The sequence below is a fragment of the Hirundo rustica genome, chromosome 4 (genome assembly GCF_015227805.2).
Source record: "Hirundo rustica isolate bHirRus1 chromosome 4, bHirRus1.pri.v3, whole genome shotgun sequence".
NCBI classification, from domain to species: Eukaryota; Metazoa; Chordata; class Aves; order Passeriformes; family Hirundinidae; genus Hirundo; species Hirundo rustica.
This window is the reverse complement of record NC_053453.1, coordinates 55,903,306-55,926,964: the sequence shown is the minus strand read 5'-3', so window position 1 is coordinate 55,926,964 and position 23,659 is coordinate 55,903,306. Positions and strand designations below refer to the sequence as shown.

General features: G+C 46.2%; 1 protein-coding gene across 4 annotated transcripts in view; it reads left to right on the top strand.

Moving 5' to 3' along the window:
* Positions 1–23,659, top strand: part of ABTB3 (ankyrin repeat and BTB domain containing 3) — a 184,068-nt gene that overhangs the window by 107,359 nt on the left and 53,050 nt on the right. For all 4 annotated transcript variants that reach the window (XM_040061673.2, XM_058420229.1, XM_040061670.1 and 1 more), the window contains 2 exons: positions 8,375–8,579; positions 19,233–19,385. In XM_040061673.2, the coding sequence (XP_039917607.1) occupies positions 8,375–8,579; positions 19,233–19,385 (358 nt within the window). The remainder of the gene's footprint in view (positions 1–8,374; positions 8,580–19,232; positions 19,386–23,659) is intronic.

Below are 23,659 nucleotides of genomic sequence, written 5' to 3'. Positions count from 1 at the left end.
ATCTTGGCACCCTTTCAGGGAGGAAAGGGAGGGTTACTGCTCAAGTGTAAGTAGGAATGTGATTGCACATACTGATACGGTTTTTCATTTCTCCTCGAAGCCCCAGCGGAGGAGATGATGAAAGTCGCATCTCCTCCTTTGCCTTTTCATCTAGTCTCAATCCTCTGCAGCCAACAGGAAGGAGCGCTGCTGGAGCCATACAAATTGATTTATGTGCTCTAAATAAGAGGTTAAACCTAGGCTTAGAAGCAAATGCCAGGGTGAAGGTATTTGCTGGAAGGTGGCATCTGAAGGAGTCTTGTTGTACGTGCTCTGCTGATTTACTGCCAGAACAAGAGCCCTGTTTGTCAGATGTATTTCTCAGACTAATCAGCCCTGTAGAGTAAGACCAACTTATTCCCTGTGAACGGTTTGGTTCATGGAGCACAGTGCTGAGCTAATCAGAGGTACTAGCCAAAACCTACCATTTAGATGGAAGTGCTCCCTTCAGCATAGTGTTTGGCCATAGACTGACAGCCTGTGTATCACCTCTCCAGATACAGTGATGCTTTCTCCAGTTTTCAAGGGCCCTCCACTGGGTTATTGCCCCAGGTCTCTAGATCTTTGCTCACCCGCTTTCTAGGTGTCTTAATTTGCAGCTTCTCCTTGCTGATATCCACACATCATCCAGTCTGTGTGTAAAAGTTGGAAGCTGTTGAGATGCTCCTCAACAGAGAAAGCTCCCCCCTCCCCCCAGTAGAGAACCGAAAGCAGATGAATGCAGTGCTTAAATGGTAGGTATTTTCTTGCCTCTGTTAAGGGCTGCATGGTTTCAGGCTTCCCTAGCTGCTACCCCATTCTCCTTGCTGCCCTCTCTGAGTGATGGACCACAGCCTCCATTCACTGTCTGCCTCTGTGCACAGGAAGGGCTGTGGGGTACTTAGTCCCAAACAACATCTTGCTTTTCTTCTCTTCTCCCTGAGACACCCACTGCCATCAGCCATAAAACAATAAATTTATTTTATTGAGGTGAGGTGAAGTGTGAGGGGGGATGATTTGAAAATACCAGGTTACACCCTACGCACCCTACTTTATCTTCCCTTTGACTGCCCTGTTGACCAAGACGGTGGATTTCTGTCTTGGATAACAAGGGCAGCTTGTCTTGCTGCTTGTCTGGATCCTCAGTGCTCCTTTGGGGGCTCCCTGGATGCGTCCATGGGTGAGACTCAGCCACCTTTGCCTTTCTTGGAGACAAGCCCAGGGTGGTTTTGTTCTTCCAGGGCTTCTATCTCTTGTGTTTAAGCCTACTCAGGTTTGATGCTTAGAGGCAAAAGGTATTGCTGTGGTGGTTGGGGAGTGCTGGAGCTCCAACTCTCCACCAGTCTTTGCCAGTACACCAGTGTGAATTTTCACAGAAGTCAGAACTCCCCATTGTACACCACATTTGAGGCACAGACTCCTGTTCCGTCTGAACCCCTGCATCACAACACACTCGGGATCCAAATGGCATTTTCCTTTCCTTGTAGTCCTCTTTTTCCCTGCTGTGCAGAGCACAGGCCCTTGGTCAGGTCAGGGTGAGCACTCCTAGTTGGCCTGCTCAGCCATGGGCACTCTTAAATTCTGTTTGAGGATGGGGGTCTGTGTCAGGCCAGAGAAAATATGGGATTGGTGGTCCATAAGGCTGTGGTGTTCTGCAGAGTGAAGGCTCTGCATTAGGTCGGCACATGAATAGCTCATCCGAGTCAAAGCTTGTTTTGTTTGAAGTTGCTGTGGCTTAAGGGGAATCAGATACAAACATCACGCTTGCCACGTTGGATTGGAGAGTCTAAACGTGTAAGTGTTGTTATAATAGGTATGTGAACTTGAGAGGGTTTAATTATTATTGTGGCTTTTTAATGGGATATAGCCAATCCCTAATTTATCAGTCTTCAAAGGCTTTGAAAACACTAAATTGCATGCAAACATTTACTCTGTAATATAAATAGAAGGTTCTTGGTATGGTGGAGTAAGTGAAGATGAAAAGATTAAATGATCTGTGGGAGGCCACAGGGAAACCACTGCCAGGAAATGGGCTGTTTGCATCCTGGTCCTGTTTTCTCCGTTCTGAATCTGGGGCCACAGTTCCTTCGTGTGCTCTCGTGTGGAAGGGATGAATGGCTTTTAGGAGAATAAGAGGTTGCCCGTGGTAGCGGATAGGGGCGCAGCGTGGGACAGCAGAGATGGCAGAGCTGGGGAGGTTTCTGCAACGTGAGCTCAACGATGAATTTGTTGCACGTTGGATGCCCCACAACTGTGGGTTAAGGCACCCCAAGCACACCCACAGCCTGAGGCAGCTGGAATAAAATCTGGAATATACTGTGTACCTAGAACAACTTAACTTTTTTATGTTTGAAGATACTTTGTGATAAGACCATGCACAACTGTGAGTACCTTCTGCACACTTTCTAGTGTGCAGCCACCCTATCTCTATGCACACTGCTTTTCCAGTATAGATGAGTAGTGTTGAGTTAACAATAGAAAACCTCACAATAAATCATTTGAGGACAGGTTTTGCTCGAGCAGTTTTGGCTCAGCCGACTTTTGAAACATGGAGATTGATGTCCCACTGGAGGCAGAGGAATGTGGAGTAACAGCGCAGCTGGAATCAGGAGCGTAGGGATGGCTCAGGTGGCTGAGGGTGACCTGGTATGGGACACACAGCTGAACTGCTCATATTCACCTGCAGTGATGTGCTGACAGGTGTGTACTGGGGCAAACTGCACCAATTTGTCATTTTGGTGCAGAAACCAGAGGCAACAGGAGGTAGAGAGGGAAAGAGACTTAGCTACACTTTGGGAAGGATGCAGAATGGCTGTGGCTACCAGCTAGCAGTCTGATTAAATAGAACTTGGTTTATTGTCAGGGTTATAAATTCACGTTTTCAATACAGTCTCCCCAGAACTGGTTGTGAGCAAAACCATAGATCCAGGACTTTTGTACTGAAGTGTGAAATGAATCTAGAAAATGAGTTTTGCACCTGGCTCGCGTGCTTGTAAGGGGAAATCTACTGACCATGATGTGAAGTTGGCATCTAGAATGCAGCTCCCTGATGCATACTCCTCCTTTTTATGGTCTGGGCAGGACACAGGAGGTTTTAAGGGTGCTGAAAGACAGACACAACTCCTGCCTCTGGCTCTGGCCTGCTCTTTGCAGGAGGAAATCTTCACCCAGGAAGCACAGCAAAGCAGTAACACTGCTGCTATCAACATGCCTTGCTGCAGGGCATGATTCCCAAGTGCAGACTACACACGTAGGAGTCAAGGACAGCTGGAAGGATGACCAGACGAGCGTTATCAAACTTAGGGGTGCTGCCTGCACAATGCTAAAAACACGATCTCTTGGTGCTTCACACGGTGCCCCAACGGGGCATGAGGTGGGAAGACAGCTATGGTAGAAACAGATGCTCCTCTCTCTCCCCCCTGAGTTTTGAAGGAAAGACACAGGTCTAAGAACTGAGTGGCTCATTTTCAGTGTGCAAAAACATCGTTGCTAAGTTGTTCTGGTAGTTGTAGAACATGCTTTTGGAACAAGAAAAACATGAGGTAGGTGTCATAAGGAGCGGCTGTGTAAGGATGTGTCCGTGTCATTCACCTCAGGGCTGTGGCTCTGCAGGCATGCACTCAGCTGAATGGTTTTGGCTCTGGCAGTTGTTCGGTCTGAAGACAGTTAGCTGCTTGTAGGCAGGCCGGATAGATAGCATCATCAGGTCCATTGTGATAGATCAGAAAATCCCACAGGAAGCTTCTCAGACATGGGCATTGGGTATCTGTCATTTTCTTTCTCATCCTTCTTTTTTTGCCTTCCTCTTCCCCCTCCCCCCGAGTACAGAATTGGAAACAGATGTGTTATTCTTTAAACACCAGGCTCTAACATAGTAAAAGCAGTGATAATAGCTTTTACTGAAGCCAAACTCAATTTTAAAAAAAGCTTCATTGGTCACTGCAGAGAGGGCTCAGGCTGGAGCTTCCCACTTGTATGCTGTATATTGTGTTGCACCCCCATGCAGATGGGAGCAGCTTTACTTTGCCTGTCACATCATATCTGTGGCTTGAAATCAGTGAAGCTCTTCCTTAAATATTCACTATTGCCTTAAACCAGGCCCGTGTCACAACACGCGCATTACATAACATTTTCAATCTTTAAATCAAATGCGTGTGGACCTTGCGTTCCCTGACTGTGCTGAACTGACAGCAGCAGCACTGGGGGAGCCCTGCTTTGCTTTTGGGAAGGGTGAAATGCCGGGAGCTGCAGTGACAGCGCTGCACGCACTGCGGTGCAGAGGTGGTTTCCTGGGGTTTTGGTAGCTGGTGTGCGAGGCACGACCTTTCCCCTCTGGGCTGACAAGCTCCAGTGTGGAGCCGCATTCCTGGAGCCCTTCCCCATCTGGAATGGGGCCTGGGGCTTGCCGCTGCCTTTGCTGGGATCCTGTCCTCTAGTTATGGCTTCCCAGCTTTGGCAGCAAAAATATCCTGGAATGTCCCCCCGCTTCGCTGTTCTTTTTCTTTTTTCTCGTGTTTACCCTGCACAGTGTGATGTTTTTGTCTCCCTGGCTGTGACTGCGAAGCAGTTTGTGCGTTGGCTCACTTGGCTTATGTTGCATAAATTACGGAAGTTTTCATTGAGTTTAATTTTAAAACAAAATAAAATTGGCAAGCTCTCTTGTCAGGCACATCGGCTCCCCAGTCGCTTCTTCAGGTGGTGGTACAGGGTGAAAATTTCATCAGTGGAGAGCAAGGCAGGGATCCCTGCCAAGCCCCTTGGGTCATGGTGCCACAGCCATCAGGAACCTCATTCGTGGAGTTACAAGGTCAGTGCAGCTGCTGGGGACTTTATTTTAGAGGTGTTTTTTCTGTAAATGATGCCGTGAGGAATTTATTGGCCTCTCAGATGTGTTCAGCTGATACAGCTGAGACATATTTTCAGGGAAGAAAAAATAAGCAGGAGGCCAGCAGTGCTATGAGCAGGTAGCCTGCCCTTGCAGAGCCTTTCTGTGATGAGTGCAGCCCTGAAGAACAGAGATGGCTGACACTGATGAACGGGTAGCACAGACTTGTGAAGGGGGCTTGTCTCTCTGTGCTTGGCCATAAATTCAAGGTTGCCCTCGTTGTTCAGACGTAACACAGCTTTTACAGGTGGCAAGGAGAGCATGTGTACTTTGGGTTTGCCAGATAAGACTGGAGTTGGCTGATTGCTGGAGAACGGACTAGTGAGTCCCATCATGAAGCTGATTTCACGTCCGTGGGCTTTGGGGCGCTTTGGAATCAAAGAGTCTCAGCTCTTGAAACATTCTAAGGAAGGAAATGGAGAAGCAAAAGCATATGAGCAAGGAACAATAGAAGGAGCAAAACCTGGTAGGGATTCAAGACAACACACACACACCTAGAAGCAGATGTTGCACTGTGCTGCGTTTTACAGTTTGCCTAGGTGCTGCCACGCAGCGTGCACATGTGCCTTCTTGGCACTGATCCTGGAGAACAGATATGCTAAGGCACGGTCTCTGCCCTGGAGAATTGTTGTGTAACTGGATGCAGCTAAGGAGGCAAAGGGCACTAGGGCAGCGATCGGATTGTTCGAGGTTACGCTGTGGAATAAAACAGCAGTGATTCCTGTCCTGCCTCCACAGCTCTGTCTGTCAGGTACCAATATAATGGGGCTTTTCATGTTTGCTCTGTGAAGCTGTGTTTTACAGGTATTGGTTATTTTGGCTTTAGATTCACCCAAAGAAATAAATCAACTTATTGGCAAAGAAATGTTACAATAATTGTTAATATAGAAATTATTTCAAACGTGACCAGAGAAAGCATAGGAAAGGCAAAAGAAAGATCTAAGCAATGAGTTCTTAGTATAATGTAATTAAATGAGGTTTAAATATAAAAAGCATTAATTCAGCTTTAATGGTCTGAATTGTTTTGGGTTTTTTAGGAAGCAGTAGAGGAAATACAGCATAAAAGGATGAACTCCTGGTCATACTGATATGGATTGGATCTTTCCCTTTCAGCAGAGCTTGAGTTCCTCCAGCCTCGCATCAGCAGTCTTGCTTAGCTGCCTGTCCTGCCCAGGTCATTCTTGCTGCTGCTTTCCCTTCTTACTCACCGTGCAGCTTCCTCTGGTCCTGGGCGTGGCGTTGAGGTCACATCACCCCAGCTCTCAGGGAGGAGTGGGATGAAGTAATGCTGCTGCCAGAATCTGGGCTAAAATTGCATCTTAATTTTTATTCATCATTCATGACAGAAGTCAGAGGCATTCTCTAGTGCCTGCTGTCTCGATCCACTGAAATCAGACTGGCTGTTTGCTAAACTTTACCCACGTTCTTCAGTGCTGTAATGGCATGGGTTTGAAAAGGCTGAATTTAGTGTGTGTGTCTCCCTTTTCTCTGCCTTTGCTATTATTGTTAGAGCTGGATGTTGCAGACAGCATTTCTATGCATTTTTTTTTTGCCTTCTGGAGGAAAATGGAGGAATTTACTATCAACAAAGCTGATAGCAGTTAAATTGGCCTGTGATAGACTTCGCCGTGCACGTCTACTGTGACTAGAGTGGGCTGAGTGAAGGAGGTCCCAAACTTTCCTGCTGCTTTTGGTTGCCTGCAAATAACCTTGTGCAGGACTGGGGAGTCATCTCAGAGGCACATCTGTCTCTTCTGCAGATCTGATCCTGCATATTTTCCACATGCATGGTTTCTCTTGGAAATTTTGAGCATGCAAGGCTGCAAGATTGGTCCTATCATAGCAATTTCCTGGCAGAGGTAAAAAACACAAGCTATTTTTAATGAAAGCTTTGAATCAGAAGAATATTGCAAAGTGAAACAAAAATTTGTGTGGAAAGCCTGAAATCATGGACTCTACAGTTTCCTCATGCCAGTGGTTTTCTTCTCTTCATGGTTTTAAGGCTATGTTTTTGGAGGACTGGGCTGAGATTTGTAAGTGAGACATTTCTGTTCTCCCTGGCACACATTATCACTGCAGCAGCAGCATTTTCTGTGTGAGTCAGGCTGGAGAGAGGTGATGTGTTGTGTTCATAGGGGTGGGCCTTTGTAAAAACCTGTAGTTAGCCATGCACACAGTCAGAGTGGTTCCCCCTAAGTTTACCCAGGAGTTCATTTTTTATCCCCCTGCAATTGGTTTTATGCTCCTGCCTTGGTGTACATTCTAAACTTTTCCTTCCAAGTTTCAGTGCTCAGTAGTCACTTGGGAAAAGCGAGTAAGAGAAAGTGCGTGACTTTTTCTTAACAGTGGAAAATTATGTCCTCTTTTTCTCACCACTTGCTTTTGTATAGCTTAAGAATGACCCAAAGGGCTCTTGCTCAGATTTTCATTTAAAACAAACCAACTGATTTGTTTTGAGATCATTATTTCCCCCAAAAGCACTCTCAGAGTGATTTGAACATGTGAAAAAAGGCATTTTAAACCACAGTTGTTTCCCTGCCTTTGATAGAGTGGTCACTAGTCAATAGACATAAAATTCACTGCCTTGGAGAGAGATGCTTTAGTTAATTAGTTACAATAAGTGTTGTGCTAAGAGACTGCGCTGCTTCTTGCCTATGTGTTTGCCTGGTAATTTCACTTGCTGGCTTTGCTGATCCCAGTCCACATGTTGTGGCTGGATTCCTGTATGTGCCTTGTGAGGGAGTGCCCCAAACTATATCAGTGCAGGGGGGACGATGAGCGTTTTCCTCTTTGTCTGTCTTCTGTGCTCTGGAAACGTGGGGGGGCCAGGTAAGCCTACTTCATAGGTTTTGTTTTTCTGCTAACAAGAGGTTTTCCAGGCCTAGCCTGTACTTAAAAAATTAATTTTGGTTGCACATGGTTTATATTGTCTTTTAGCAATATTTCCCCCCTTTTTTCTTCACCCACACTCTCATTCACATCCTCCTGCAGTGCTTTGTGCGTTATCTGACTGCCTCCTGCCTCATTCCAAGGGGCTGGATTTCACTGCCCCTCTGACCAGGAGCACGCAGCTTTTGGTGCCACCCTGCATTGTCATTTTTTGGGTCTGTGGGGTTTTAGCATCCTCCGAAGGCTGCCAAGCAGTTGACTGTGATCCTGGCCTCAGCATGCCAGCTCTCGTGGTGGTGCTGAGATGGGCCAGCCTGATGCTGCCCACAGCACCATCTTGGCAGAAACACGTCTCCTGCAGGCCTTTGTGGGCTTGTCTGCAGCCTGGATATGTCACACCACACCACATAAACCACCAGGAAAAGTTCAGCCTGCTGACGAGTAACACCCAGGGTCCTGTCCTACCCTCTGCTCTTTGCGTAGGTGAGGTTAAATGGAAGGGAAGACCAACCCGGTGTGCCTTTCAGTTTGCAACTCAGGAGAGGCAGCCTGGCATTCACCTGGCTCTCGCTTTTTTTGCAGGCGACCTGGTGTCTCGAGCGATGCACCACCTGCAGCCCCTCAATGCCAAGCAGCACGGGAACGGGACGCCGATGCACCAGAAGCAGGGATCCTTCTACTGGGAGCCGGAGGCTCTGTACACCCTTTGCTACTTCATGCACTGTCCGCAGATGGAGTGGGAAAACCCCAACGTGGAGCCCTCGAAAGTCACGCTGCAGACTGAGAGGTGAGAGCCTCTGCACGGTGCTTGGTGTAGCGGCGAGGATGTTTTGTTAATAAATCAGCCTGGCTGGCTGATTGCTAATTACAGCCTGCGCGCGAGAGGCTGCGGAGCAGTCTGGTTCGGTTTAGGATCCTCTCCTTGAAATCTGCTGCTCTCCCCAAACTGCTGCGTGGCTGAACCAATATATATCAAAAGTGACACCCAGTGGCTACAGACAGCAAATTGGTTCCAGATGTGCGCTTGGGAGAGATTTCCTTTTCCTTTCGTTGTTGCTCAGCTATTCTATGTTTTGGAAAAGAAAATGAGAACTTCTATTTCTGGCCTAGCAGGTTTGGGTTTAAAAGTGTGGATTTTTTTTTCCTGCGTGTTAATAGGGCTCAGCACCTGTGGCTGGGGAAATGGAAAATGAATAGAGTAGTGTGTAGAAAGGAGAAGTCATTAAAGATGCTGGGCTCTAGCTGCGCTGAGTAACAGAGCACAGGAGTGACCTCGGAGCTGCCCTGGCCAGGGATGTGGCAAGTGCCAGCTGTGCTGCTCTTGTCCCTGCTCCAGGGATGGGCAGGGCTGGGGAGGTGCACCTGTGGCTCTGTCCTGACTTAGGGTCTGATGTAAGGCGAGAAGGTGATGCCTCTGAAGCTGGTAGGCAGGGTGCCCAGCACAGGGGACGGATTGATGACCAAGAAAATAAATCCATCTCTCATCAGAAGCCCAGCAAACCCTCTTTTAAACCATGTCTCCAGCTGTGTGCTGGGGCACGCTCTACTGCTTCCTTGCCACACTCTCACCAGCCCTAAACCAGGCATCCCCAGTACAGAGATGAGAGGAACAGCTTGTGCTTAGAAAGCGCTGGGTAGGAATTTTTAGGATGGGTATTATGGTGATGCAAATGCAACCTGATTTGTCAGGCTGGGCTGCACATTTACATCCCAGAGTATGTATTGCAGTGTACATTTGAGCTGAACTCTGATCTGCACTTACGGAGCTTGGCTATTGTTGCAGGATGAGGTATGCATCTCAAAAGCAGCATTTGAGGGTCTCATTGTATGTGTAGCTGTAAATGGTATGTATTATGATATCTTAATTGATACAGTTTTTTATTAGTTGCAAAAGAGCATACAAGATGAAATTCTGGCATTAATGATGTTACTGGGAATTTTGCCATTTGCTTTTGGATGGCATTTTGTTTCTTTTCAAGTTTGGGTCGCTCTGTGAGCATGCTTGTCACTTTTTGTTCTGTTATTTCCAAAGTATGAAAAAAAAAAACCAAAACCCAAACCAGAAGGGAAATGACAAGAATCCAGAATTTTTTCTCTCTCTCCTCTCTCTCTCTTTTTTTTTTTTTTTTTTTTTTTTTTTTTTTTTTTTTTTTTTGGGGGGGGTGTTGTTGTTTTGTTGTTGTTTTGTTGTTGTTGTTTTTAATTTCATGATTTGTCATCCAGTCTTGCCATTGTGGAAAGCCTAAATCATTTCCAAGAGTGTATGCACAAAATATTTTGAATATACCCTTACCTGATCTGTAGTTCCCATCTGTGGGAATAATGTCACTGGAACCAGAGGAAATATAGGGGTAAATCAAGCCGAGCCTCTGGTTTTGTGAGATTTCTTCAGACTTCCCTGTGCAGAAGTGAAAAGGGCAGGGGTATTTGAAAAATCGCTTTCAGCATTTGCTTTAATAGGTTTTCCTTTCTCTGAGGTTGCCTTAATACACATCTTCTTCGTTATAGCGCTTGAAGCACCGATTATGTAAAACGATTGTTCTTGGCTTTATTTTGAGCGCTCTGTCTGGCAGGACGCCTTCCCTTGGCAGGGCGGTGAACGACTGCAGCGTGCGGTGAGGGCCGGAGCAAGTACGTGGTGTTACTGCCAAGAGCCCGTGGTCACTTCTGGAAGGAGCAGATTCATCTCCTGCTGCCTAATCAAACAGCCATTAGTACTTAGTGCTGGAGTGGGAGCGGTGCAGGGCTGAGTGTGAGCCCGGATATTTCCATGGAGCTGAGCTCTGGAGTTTCACCAGCTGGATGGAAGCACCCTGTGCTGCTCAGAAAGGAGAACAGTGAGGCCGACCTCTCTGTAGTGCTCTGAAGAGCCTTCCTACCCATTTCCCATATTTTGCTTTTTACATGCAGTCATGCTTTGTGGTCCATGACTTAACTTTGGTGGTTTCGGTTTCCGTGATGGGGTTTTGTGCGTTGCGGGGAGATGGGTTTGTTAAATGTGACGCTTTTATATGCAAAATATTTGCAGGATTCGTGGTGTACAGCTCTGTGCTGTATTTGCTCTCCAGCTGCGGCAGTAGCTTTTATTTTGGAAGAAGCTCAGAAGGAAGCAAGAAGGTCCAGGCATCTTTCCCCATCCTTGGCCTCTCTGTGTCCCTGCTGGTGCAGAGAAGCCAGGATGGTGTGGATCTGGCTGTAGGCAGTATTTCCATGAAATAGGCTCTTCGTGAAGCCAGCCTGGCTACTGTCTTGGCCCCCTCCTCCCTGGCAGTGCAAGCCCAGGGAGGAGAGCACTGTGGGATGCAGCCAAAGGCTTCTCCCAGCCCTTGTAGGGCTTGGTGGCACCGTGATGCCACCCCATTCTTCCCACACATCTCCAGTCCACATGGATTTTGACCCTGAACCAGACCAAGCTGCAAGACCTGTGTATGTGCTTCTGCAGAAGCTGGATGTGGGAGCTGAATCCAGTGTGGTGGCATTGCTGCCTGGCTTAGCACTTTCCAGCTCAGAAAGCAGTACCTCCCTCAGAGCCTTGGGGGAGACATAAAAAGGGGTTTTTACCTTTGAATAAATCCGGCACTTAGTTTCTAGGGAGCGTTTCTCTGTGCTTGCTCTTCATGGAGGTAAAGAAATGAGAATGCAGTTATGTTTTTAATAGTGTTTATCTTTACAGAAAATGAAAGGGGAAAATGATTATATAGTGAAGCTCTTGTTGCAGAGGGGGCTGCTTTCCTGGGAGGGGGAGGAGTGGAGAATGGCCAGAATTGCTTAGAAAACTTGGAAAATATTCCCCACTTCCTAAATGCTGACAAACCCAAGCATAAGATGGATGTCCCTGGCCCCTCTGGCAGAGACTCTCTGAATTTTGGCACCAATACAGCGCAGTTCTGCTGACCCTGGATACCATGTACATGGCTGTTTCAGCAGGCATGGAGGTACGGGAAGAGGGTGAGACTCTTTGTGGGGTCCCCTTTCCCTCTTGCACCCAGTTGGGATGTGCTGGAGCCATTTATCTTATGCTGGGTGTTGCCTACAAAAGCCATGCTCCTCCAGTGATTCCACCTGCAGGAGGCTGCTGATTATTTAGGTTTGTGATTCTTTTGCTTTCCTGGGAATTAAAAGAGAAAGAACTGTAGATGAGGGTACTGTTGTCAAGCTTGCTTTCTTGCTTGCTGCTTCGATCTTAATAAAAAGATCTGTCCTGTGGTTATGTTTGGCTTGTCAGCCCCTATAATGCTTCCAAAATTATTGCAAATAATTTCTTAAGCACCGGAAAGTGCAGAATCTGTAGTTGCAGATCTGTGTGATGTTTTTGGTTTTTTTCTTAAGTGGTTCCTTACCCACTTTTATCCACAGCTGTATTGACAAAGTCTTCATTACTTCCTAACTTGCCATGTTCCTTGTTAACAACTCATTGAGAAACTGTGGCTCAGCAGCTCAGCCAGTCAGAACCACCCATTAATTCTGCTCACAGGCAGCCAAGTCCCTTCTGCAGTGCTTCCTCTGCTGCTCCACCTTGGAGGAGCATTAGCTCCTTGTACCACCTGGCAGCCGTTTGCTTTTCTCCTCCAGTCTTAATTGAGCTTGTGGATAACCTGCTTTTAACCTTCACTTTTCCTTCCCTGTGTGGGGAGCTGTCCCTTAGGAAACTCCCATGGGCTGTTATTGCTTGCTTTTCATCTTTCTGCCTGCCTTGCACGCTCACGTGGACACACACACAAAAAGATGCATGTTCCCTGCACATGCCTACACCTGTGAATTGTAGACTGTGGTCATTCAGGATTAATGTGAAGAAGTTTGGGTTACCTCATTTTTGTTTCATGCTTTGGGTAGCTATTGGGTAGTTGACTAATTAATGTGATGCAGCCCTTCTAATGAGAGGAGTGTTCCATGCTATTAAAACAATTTTTTAAATAATTTGAACTCTTTGAGAGCATTTTTGTAACTGCTACAGCCATGTGTGTAGTACAGATTATACCTATAGAAAAAATTCTGTAAGAGAACTAGGGAAAACTGTCCCTAATTTAAATTACTATGTGGTAAAACTCCCTGGGGTAGGGCAGTCTCCAGCAAAGACCTGGAGAGAGTGGAGAGAGTGGTGAGGAATGCTAATGAAAAACAGGTAAAGCACTGGGAATATGGGAGTCCTGCAGTGAAACCTGAATGAACCTGTATATGCAGGAGGGATTACACATGCTTGATGTGCCAGTATGCCATAGTCCCCATGTAACCCTGTCTATTCTTATAGATTGGAAACTTCACATAGTAAAGCTGTAGCCTTGCTGAAGTCAAAATTGAGAGCAGGGTTGATTTGACTTGGAACCACTGAAAAGAAATCCCAATGCATCCTTACCTAAATCCTCTAGCTTTGCATGCTAAATACCAAACTTCCCACTTTCTAGAAATCCCTTCAGCAATGTTATTGGAGCTGCCTGCAGCACGTGAGATGGCACATGTTACAAGAGATAGTTCAGGCATTATTTGTAGCTTGGCTGTTACACAGCAATATCCTTGCTGGACTGGATCTGTATTCTACATCTAATTTTTCAGGCTGGACTTCTTCTGTCTGTGGGATGGCTATAAGATTTTCTCAATAGAGGAAACTGCATGCAGCCCTGTGAGAACTGCATGGTATCCAGGCTGTTCTGTGCTGCTCTCTGAATGCTGTGTCCTCAGGGATTTATGCCATTGCCAGTCGTGTCAAATCTGATGTCAAAACTGCCAGTGAAATACTTGCCTGTGTGCTTGCTGGCTGAGTCATCACTTTGACTCAGTTGTGTTTCAAGTCTTGGCCATTAATGTTTTTCATGCAGGAGAGGCAACAGGGACAGCTCATTCCAGCCCTGGATGTGGGTTCAAAACCCATGATTTGCAGATATCCATTTGTGGACCCTGCAGCACCAATGGCTTGGTGCCCAAAAGCCTAAGGGTAGATCCTTCTTCTGCCTGGGCAGGTCTCATGAGGCCTGTGAGAGCAAGGAGGTTTGATCCTTCAGCCTGAACAAGATGCAGAACTTGCCATTTGGGTCACCCTTAGGTGGGCTTCTGGGGTGGCAGAGCAGCTGCATAGCATAGAGTAGCTGCATGAACTCACACGGAGCATCAGCTGGCACTGCTGGGTTTCTAGGAAGGATTGGGACTGGCAGCTTTTTAAGGGCATCAAAAAGTATTTACTCCCTCTGAAGACAAGTAGCTTATAGTGTAAATATAAATGAGTTTTGCAGCCCAGAAACCCATATGAAATTCATGCTCTACACTGGAAAAGCCCATGCTTTTCTATCTTTCAGTAATGCTAAAAATGGACTAGCATCTCATATGAATTTTCATCATATGTTCCAAGTGAAGACTTGTCAGAACTTAGGATGCTTTTCAATTCATATATTGAGATTTTTTTTAAAAAAAACACACATGAAAACATAAACAAACCAAACAAACATAAAGAGCTTTTTACAATGTTAAAGTTGCTGACTCACATCTGCAAAAAAACCCCATCTCCATACCTTTATCTAGAAAGGCTTTTTTGTGTAAAAGTACAGCCTTATGCTTCTGAGGAGCACCTTTAACTTTTACTTGGTAGCTTTTGCAAATTTAAACAGCAGCGACCTCTGTGTACCAATTTGCCTGTCATTGCCACAAAGGTTGGCAGTCGGCAACCCTTGGCTGGAGTGAGAGAAGGAGCTCCACACCTACACCACCACCACCACCTTCCTCAGTAGCCAGAGGACCCTGCAAACACATCATCTGAAGCAATTGTAGTAATTGAACCAAGTTTAAGCCAGGTCAGGTCTTTCAGCTGTGTCCACTTCACAGCTGGGGAAGCTGAGGAAGGGACAACAGGAGATAGCTGTGGGAATTCACATCCAGAGAGGATTAGGCCTTGGGAATTTCTCTCTTCCCATTGTGACTATCAAGCCAGTCCTCTCCCTAAAGTTTGATTTATTACAGGCAGTGAATGAGTGCCTGTGGTGGGGCAAGGACTCCATAGGTGTCCAGAGAAGAGTAGTGTGAAGTGCCCCTGGAAATAAAGAGGCTGTTGTGCTGCACTTGAAATGATGATTTTTTTTCCTTGGAGCGCTGTGATTGTCTGGGAGTCTCTCATGTTCGCTGATGAGCTCTGGGACCTGGAGCACGCCGTAGGCTCTGCTGGGAACGGGGGGCTGCTGGTCCATCCAGGCTCTGTGAGCCTTTGTGAGGAGCATTCAAAGGTAATGAGTGTTCTTACTCTCTCCAGGGGAGAGGGAGCAGCTGGTGAGGGGAACTGCTCCAGCTGCTGGAAATCAAAGAGAAAGTGGTTGTGTGTAGTGCCCCTGCTCTGGGCAGAATGTGGACTGTGAAGCTGGTCAGCAGCCAGCAGGGATTCTGCACTCTGCAAAGATGGTAGGAAATGTGAAAAACCAGGGCCAGGAATTATTTGGAGCTGGAATTTGTCAGAGTGCTGGCCCTAGTGCTTTGCAAATCCAGCATTGCAGCGGGTGGTGTCCAGACAGGAGCTTCATCCATCTTCTCACAGACCCATGCAAAAATAATGAAGCATCCTATTGCATTTTATGGTGCACAATTTCTCATGGCGTTCCGCCTGACAGTTTCTCCTGTTTATCTACAGGTAGACTGCTACCACAACAACAATAACAACAATAACCGTAACAGTACTACTACTACTGCTAATAATAATGGAAAAGTCTGAGTTATTGCATATGCATGACAGGATTTTTAATATCTCTGTGTGCCAGCAGGCGAGGGAGGGGGAGCGGTGGGCAGCTCAGGAAGGCTGCATGTGGCTCTGGATGGGGAGTGCAGCCTTTAGGGAAGCCCTCATGTGGTTACATTTAGGTTCCCCCATAACATCTGCTTTTCTGATGAGTCATTCTGTAATTCAGAGTGCTCCAGAGACATCGGCCCCACAAAACTGAGATAAGTTTGAGGTCTGGTGGGGTAGGGAGGGGTCATTTGCCCCCCTCAAGAGGGAGGGTGCTGGCAGGGAGCTGCAGCGTTGAAGGCAGTGAGGAGAAGGACCTCTGACAGCCAGGACAGTGAGGACTTGTCTCTTGTGGGGCAGTGCCAGCAGGGTGTTGCTCCCTGCAGATGTCTTCAAGGCATAGGAGCTTATGGACCTTGAGCTGTCAAAAAAATAGATGTGAGAGGAGTGCTGGGTGGCAGGGGGGAACAGGGAAGGATGCTGCCTGGGAGGAGGAACCAGAGATGTGAGGCTTGGTGGGGCACTCATAATTGCCTTTTCTGATGAAATAGGAGAAGGCATATCCCAAGAGGAGCCAGCTACCCGCTTGCCAAGGGCAGGGGGACAGGGCCCAAAAGGGTCCAGCCCTATGGGGATCTGCTTTGTGTTCGTCTCTCCCAGCCCTCTCCCACCTCCTGTGTGTGGGATGGGAGTTGCTCTGTGCAGAAACCTCTCCATGCATCCTGATCTCGCATATTTTTCCATTTAGATTTGAGCTCAGGAAAATAAAGTCTGTGCCAAAAAAAAACTTTTTTTTTTTTTTTTTTGTAACTTAAGTCCATACTTGACTTTAAACTGCATGGAATTAGAGGATGGAAGCATGCATTTAAAGTTAAGCACAGGTACAGAGAAGGGCTGGAGGAGGAGGTCAGACCACTCACTCACCTACAGCCCAGGTAAAGTGTTTGTGCAGCAGCTGAGCTGCTCCTGATTTCCCATAACCTTCAAGCAGAATCAAGCCCAGCACCATGGTTAGATTAGTTTAATTAAGGCATGTGCTTCCAAAGCATGTAGCTAGGTGACTTATCTGCTCTGTGTGTGCTCTGGAACACAAAATTACTGAATTCTCCTGGTTGGTACCTGCCTTTGTACCAGAGATAAATCAGTGTATATGCCAGTGATGTGATGCATTTGGCTAACCCATTTTCACACAGTGCTGTTTGAAAAGTGAAATATTTCTTGCTGATGTCACATTGTCTTGTGGATTGTCACACCCTTATAACACTGTGTTCCTCTTTCCTCTTTGGCACACAAACAGTATTTAAAAGAAAAAACCCAGCCCTTCACACGGTGCACAGCCTCTTGAAGGGTATTTTTAACCTATTGCACTCAGCCATATTTGGTTCTCTGGTTCTCTTCTCAAAATACAGATTTTCTTATGTGCTGAGATATGCAGTGATGATTTTTTTTTCCCCCCCCCTTGGAAAAAGGAATGTAATATGTTGTGTGCAAACTCCGTATCCTCATCTAGGGACTGAAATTGGACTTTATAGAAAATTTCCCCGCTTCTGCAGAGCACCGATTCTCTTCCGTCCTGGGATTTATTGCACCAAATAGCCATGCTCATTTCTATTTCTCTGTTGAAATTTTCAAGACTGGGAAAGGAAAAAAAAAAAAGGCAATTTTATAGTGCAATTATCTGAGTTCCTGTAAATATTTTTATTTGCTCTTCTCCTTATTGTGATGGGGCAGATTTTGTTCTGGGTGAGTTTCTGTCCTGCGCAAGAGAAGGAAAAAGTGTGAACTGCTGAGCCCCCTGTTCAGCCACAGCTCTCTGCTTTTCTGTTCGCCCAGCAGATGTTACAGGAAGGCCCTGTACAAGCCTGTCTTAATTTTTCTGATCCTAACTGTGTTCACTCATGCAAAACATAACCTCAAACTGAATTTTCCTTTAATTGTATTCCTAGAACCAAGTTATATCTGTAACTACATGCAGTTTAACAGTGTGATTTGCAGCTCACTTTCTGCTGTTCGCTCAGCGAGTGATAAAAAAACTCCCATTGATAACTTGTTCCCAGGTATTTCATGCCTCAAAAGAGGGTCCCTCCTGCTCTGAAGATGACCTGGAAGTCACTGTCCAGGAATATATACACCCCTGCTTCCCCTTTTTCCTTCTCTGTCTCCCATCACCGTCACGACAAATGAGCTGGGTCAGGAAATTGTTTCACGTTAGCCGTGGGAGATGATCTTCTGTCCTTATCTGCCTCCTTATGTGGCCATGGCAAGTCTGGGGAGAGCAAAAGCCTTGGAAACTTGGAAACAAATGCAGCCTGGTCTTGAGGTGATGTGTTGGAATAGAAAAATGATAGAAGTGGCAACTCAGCCAAAGATGTCATATTTCAAAAGGAGGTTGTTCATTTACGTGCCTGTGAGATTTGGGAACCCGGTGTCCTAGGGAGAGTTACTGGCCTCAGGGCTTCTCTGTCCTTCGGCACTTCTGAAGTATCTCATCCGCCCTCAAGAATATTAATATCAGAGCTATGTAAAGCCAAGTCCTCAAAAAGGGAAATAAATGCATAAAGAGCTATAAATAGGAAAAGGATATTCCAGAATCAACATCTTCTTAAATAATTTTTCTCAGGGCAGATCCTTTTGAGGTGAAGTTGTACATTTAAAATGTAAAATATTTGCTTACTCTGCACCTAATGCAGATTCTTTTTTTTTTCCCTTCCTCCATGAAAAGGGACCACAGAAGGAAAGGCAAGCAAGAGACTTGCAGTGACCTTCAAGGTGTTCAGCTGCAGTTATTTTATTAATTTTCCTCTAAAACAGGACTTGAAGCTAGGGTTTTTACTTACGGTTTGGCATCTTTCTATTGGTTCCCAAATAATTCTTAGCATAGATGGAGTGAACTGTGTGCTGCATGTTTCATCTACAGCTTGGGCAGCTCTTGCTGGGACATGGGGCTGTCCAGGTATTGTGTAGTGAAGGACCATGTCTCTGATAGTTGCCCACACTTTGTGAGGCTGTGGCCCAGAATCCCAGCATTCACTTTTGGTGGTAGTTTTGTGTGGTTTTGCGCTGTCGGCAGAACAGCTGGCACCCGAAGGTGTAGCAGTTTGATGCTGCTAAAAGTGAAACCAAACAGTCTGGTTTCTGATTTCTGACCTCTCTCACAGCTACCCTTCACACTGGATGCAAAGTCTCCCATTTTCCGCAGCGAGCACAAGGTGCCCATTGCATCGGCAGGAGGTGGTGGCGACTTCTTGCAGCATTCCTTCTCCATCCTTGGCATCTCAGTGTTGGGGCATCCCCTCTCTCTGCCCAGGTCCATTCTCCTGTCCCTGATGCAAAGAGACAGGGGAAGGAACCCAGGCCAGCGTGTCATCCAGCGCGGGACATGGTCCTGTGCCAGACTCCTGTGCTCTTTTTGGGATTACGCCATGTGAAGGATGGGAGGAGGGCTTGCCAGTCGGGTGCGCTGACCTCGCGGAGCCCCGTGGATGAGCATGGCTCATCAGTCTCACTCTCCAAATAGTCCTGCTCTGGAGACAGGATGAGACATCTTGATTTAGGCCTATATGAAAACTGCTGAGCTGGTTTGCTCTCCCATTCTTTCATTATCCGTGCTCCCTTCTCTCTCTGTGTTTATGTTCTCACACGCATATGCACACGCACACGCCCGCACCCCCCTGCTCCCTGCTCCTCTCTACCTGTTTCTGTGATGCTGGTGTGCCCTGGCACTGATGTCTGTGTGCTCCGCAGGCCGTTCATCGTGCTGCCTCCCCTGATGGAGTGGATTCGGGTGGCGGTGGCTCACGCCGGGCACCGGCGCAGTTTCTCGGTGGACAGCGATGACGTGCGGCAGGCGGCCAGGCTCCTGCTGCCGGGAGTTGACTGCGAGCCTCGGCAGTTAAAGTAAGTCCAGGGAATGCGGATCGGCTGCTTTGTCTCTCTTTCCCGGGGAACAGCGGGCGGGCACGGGGCTCTGGTGTTGCCCGGGGAGGCGCAGGCACGCTCCGGCTCTCACCGCATGCATTGCAAAATCAGCTCCTGGTGTTTGCTCGCAGCCGTGGATGAGCTGGTTGCGTGGTGATGGGTGCCTATCTCACTGCTCATCAGAGCTTACACGGTGGTGGTTTTTTTCCTTTTCCTGTTAGGGTCTGCTTGCTAATGAGGGGCTGAAACCTTCTGCTGATTGTCTGATTCGTGTTGCTTTGCTATAAAATACTGAAATGTATTTGGCAGGGCTGCAGATATTTTTCAGGGCTTTGTTTTCAGCATTAATGCTTAAAGGGCACATTTAAACTTAGAGGTAAGACTACTTTGTACAGTAAAATTGTATTTTTCATGCTAATGTCGGTTCAAATTACTTGTAAATGTCAGCCTAGATAATTTGACTTTTTCATGTATCAGATGTGACCTTCTGGTTTTCTAATGAAGTCTTAAAGTATTTATTGCCGGGATGTGTTTTTAGTGTCTGTTTTGCCTTATTATTAGGTACTTGGATAAAAGTATGTTCTAGGACTGCTCTGGAGTCAAGAATATGTTTGGTTTTGGTGCTCATATGAAAAGGCATTCTGAATCTGCCAAAGCAGAAATGATTCACTGCTATTGCTTCACAAATTTGTACCGAATCCCCAATTTTCAGCAGTCTGCCTCTTGATACAGCAGTAGATGCGTTGTTTCCTGCAACACAGAACACAGGGGGCTGATTTACGTGATTAGCTGTGACAGCCTGCATGGGAGCAGCTGCCTTCTGTTAACTCTGGCCTTGACATGCTCTTTAACCAGAGAGTATAATACTTTACTGCCAGATCTACGTAGGCTTTTTATAGTCACAGCTATTCAATATTTAATTGAAGAAATATATGGAATTTCAAAGGCCAAATCATGAGCATTTCAGATTTCAAACCTTGGCTGTAATTGCTCCCCCTTGGTGTGCCCACCAAGGCCCTCATTTCCAGAAGTGCTACAATCTGTGTCCCAGCTGAAATGTCAGAACTTAGATATACAGGCACTACACACTGACTGAAGACCTGGCACTTGGTTCTGAAAAGGCACAATTAATTTAACACTTCTCCAAGTATTTAGGTAGGATTGCAAATAAGGCAGTAATGCTTCTATTCTATATGCTCTGGCTTAAAAAATAAGGTAGATACAGTAAAATACCTGTGGATTAAAACCCCCCCCCCCCACAATATATAACCCGAAGTTTTATTTTGACACTGTGTACATGTGTGTGTGTTTATATATGTATACACATATATATTAAAAAATCTCATCAACTGTTACATTATTTTAGTTTCTGTTAGGAAGTTTCAGAACAATTGAAACTTGTGGAGAGTTGTAATATACTGAAGAAGACTGTATTAATTCTGGGGAACAAATCCGCTCTTAGTTTGAGGTTGCCATCAAGAATTCATTTCATAAAGAGTGCAAATGATTGTTGTCCTGGTCGTCCTAAAAGTGGGAATGAGCCTGAAGAGCACAGCCTGAGATTAATCAGATGAGAGTGAAAAGGGAAAACTATTCCTGAGACAATTCTAGATTTCAGAGAGACCAGCCTTTGCAGTGTGCCTGTATTTGGCTGCAGGGGCTGGATTCATCCACTGATGTCCCAAAATGACAATCTCTCTGCTGTGCTGGCAGATGAGTGTTCATGTACCTTAGGCTTTATTTGGAGGTCTGTGCCTGGTGTAGTGCAGCAGGTTCTTTGCCTAGCTGCAAATAAGACTCTGGCTGCCTGTAATCCTGAGATCAAAGGGAAGACTGAGCTTTTCTGAAGAATAATATGAGTCATCAGGATGTTAATTTGGAACTTTGCAGCCTGTAATTTTATTTGTATTCAGCAGACCCTCAGCGCTCCTGATTTTCATAAGCCAAACACCAACCCTTTGCTCGCCCCCGTTAGGGAGGGTGCCTTTCCAACTCTTAACTCCTCAAAGAGCATCAATTTCATAAATTCTCATACTGGGGGTGGGAAAACAGTGACTTTGCAGGGGATGACTTTTCAAGTAAGCTGCATGACGGATGGAAACTGGAAGGATTTTAAGTGCAGTTAGCTTGATAAATTTTGTGACTTCTATGGGAAAGGTTTATTAAGTAGAACCTTGAAAATGGTTCCATTTCTAGGCTTTTTGTAGCAATCTTCTTTAGTCCCTAAAACAGAGACCTGAACCCAGAAGTTCCCATGGTCCCAGGTGACACTGCATCATTCCATGGTGTTGGTTCACTACCTGTCATTGCAAGTGCATAAAGTAAAATCAGCTTCCATGCTGGAAAAGCATGCATATGGGGAGAGGGAGAGATTGGCAGCATCTCAAAGGCTCTGAAGTTCTGGATCAGTTCAGATAAGACCCAGATGTTCAGCTTCTTAGCTGAACTACAGCACGGAGGTCTCCTCACAAATCTGTGTTACACTTCCCAGCACAATCACATACTACAGCAGTGAGGTTCCCATTCTGCGGTTTTGTACATCATCCCTGCTTTCTTACTGCCTTTCATTCCTCTCTTTTGCCCTTTTTCTGAGCCTTTTAGCAGAGCCCATCACCTTAATTTCTGGCAATGTTTTCCTTTTCTGAAAGAGGAGCTGCTCTTGCTCTGAGTAGAGGAGTGAGGGAAGCTGGAATCATTCAGGAGCTGCCTGTCTCCTTCCAATTCTCTTTTCATTTTACAGCAGCAGATGTGCCAGAGAGTTTCTTCCCTCTCTCCAGCTTTGGGAGATGATCAGGGATGTAAGTGTTCACCTTCCCCCAGGAGTGAAAGCTTTAGACAGACCGGTTGTTTCCACCTTTTGCAAGGAGCTAGATTTCACAGATGGGTTGAGTACTGGATACACAACAGCTCACTGAGACGGAAACCCAAGTTGTGTCCAGGATATTGTCACAGTGGGACAGCACACTTAAAGCCTCACCTCTGCCCAGGCCCTTTGGGCACCTGAGGCAGCTGGATGTAGTCAGTTGAGGTGGCTCTCTGCTGGCATGAATCATGAACAGGGTACTCTGCTTCCCATTCTAGACCTTTTGTTAATGAAGGCATCAGGAATGAAGGCAATCTGTTGTCAGAAAGGGGCCTGGTGGTAAAAACTTTGTTGACCTGTCTTTCTGTTGTGAACAGGTGGCATCACTGCTCAGCCTGCATAGGCACTGTCTGGCTGCAAACAGATGTTGGCTTCTCCTCATCTGCTTCCCCTCATCTCCACATCTGCAAGGGGTACCTTTCCCTTTGCTCCAGCTAAACACAAGAAGCTCTTTGCACATCTTTCCTTCCTTCATTCTGTGGGATGTTTGTTTAAAACAAGCCCCAGTGTGTTAGGCATGTGGTGGGGAGGATCACTGGTGCGTGACTGCATCTGGGGGCTGGAGGCTGATGGCTGAGGAATTGAGGAGCATCCTGTGTTGCCCAGCTGAAAGGCTGCTGTGCCTTTCGTCAGGGTCACGGTCTTCATTTCTGGTGGCAATCCTGGAGGATGTAAAGATGCTGGAGCGCCTCTGAGAGGTGTGCATCAGGGCAGATAGAGGCTGTCACCCAAGAATTTAAGGGAACACTTTGCCTCTGGTTTGGGGGAAGAAAATCCTGTTGGAAAAGGAAAACCGAATAATAAGTGACAAGGTTATGAAAATGGAGAAACAGTAATAGAAGAAGAGAAAATTATGCAGCTTAATGCACTCAAACCAGGATGACCAGATAACCTCTATCCCAACGATGAGAAAAAGCTGCCTCACAAAATTAGGGGGTCAGAGGGAAATATTTTTAACAAAGCCTGGAGTGATGCCATAACTCTAAGGATTAATAATAGTAATGCCCAACATTTGAAAAGGATGAGAAATGATCCAAAGAAAATTCCAGGCTGTTAGTGCAAGGCCTCTGAATGTTTTTTCAAGCAAAGACTGATTAAAGACATGTTGTTGAGGGAAAAATGGGATAAAATGTGACACAGATTTTCTAAAGATAGGACTTGCCAGGCTAATCTAATAACATTTTTGATAAGATAACTGATTTTCTACCCCAAGGAAATTCAGTAGAATTGCATCTCTCTGGACTTGAGTGAAGATTTGATACAGTCCATGCGGGGAAGTAGATGGGGATTAGTAAGGAAATTGGAAAGTGAGCAGGGGCTGGCTTTGAGAAAGGTTGCAAGGGCTGGGTTGGCTGAGATGGGGTTGCAAGCAGGGACTTTCAGCTCTCAT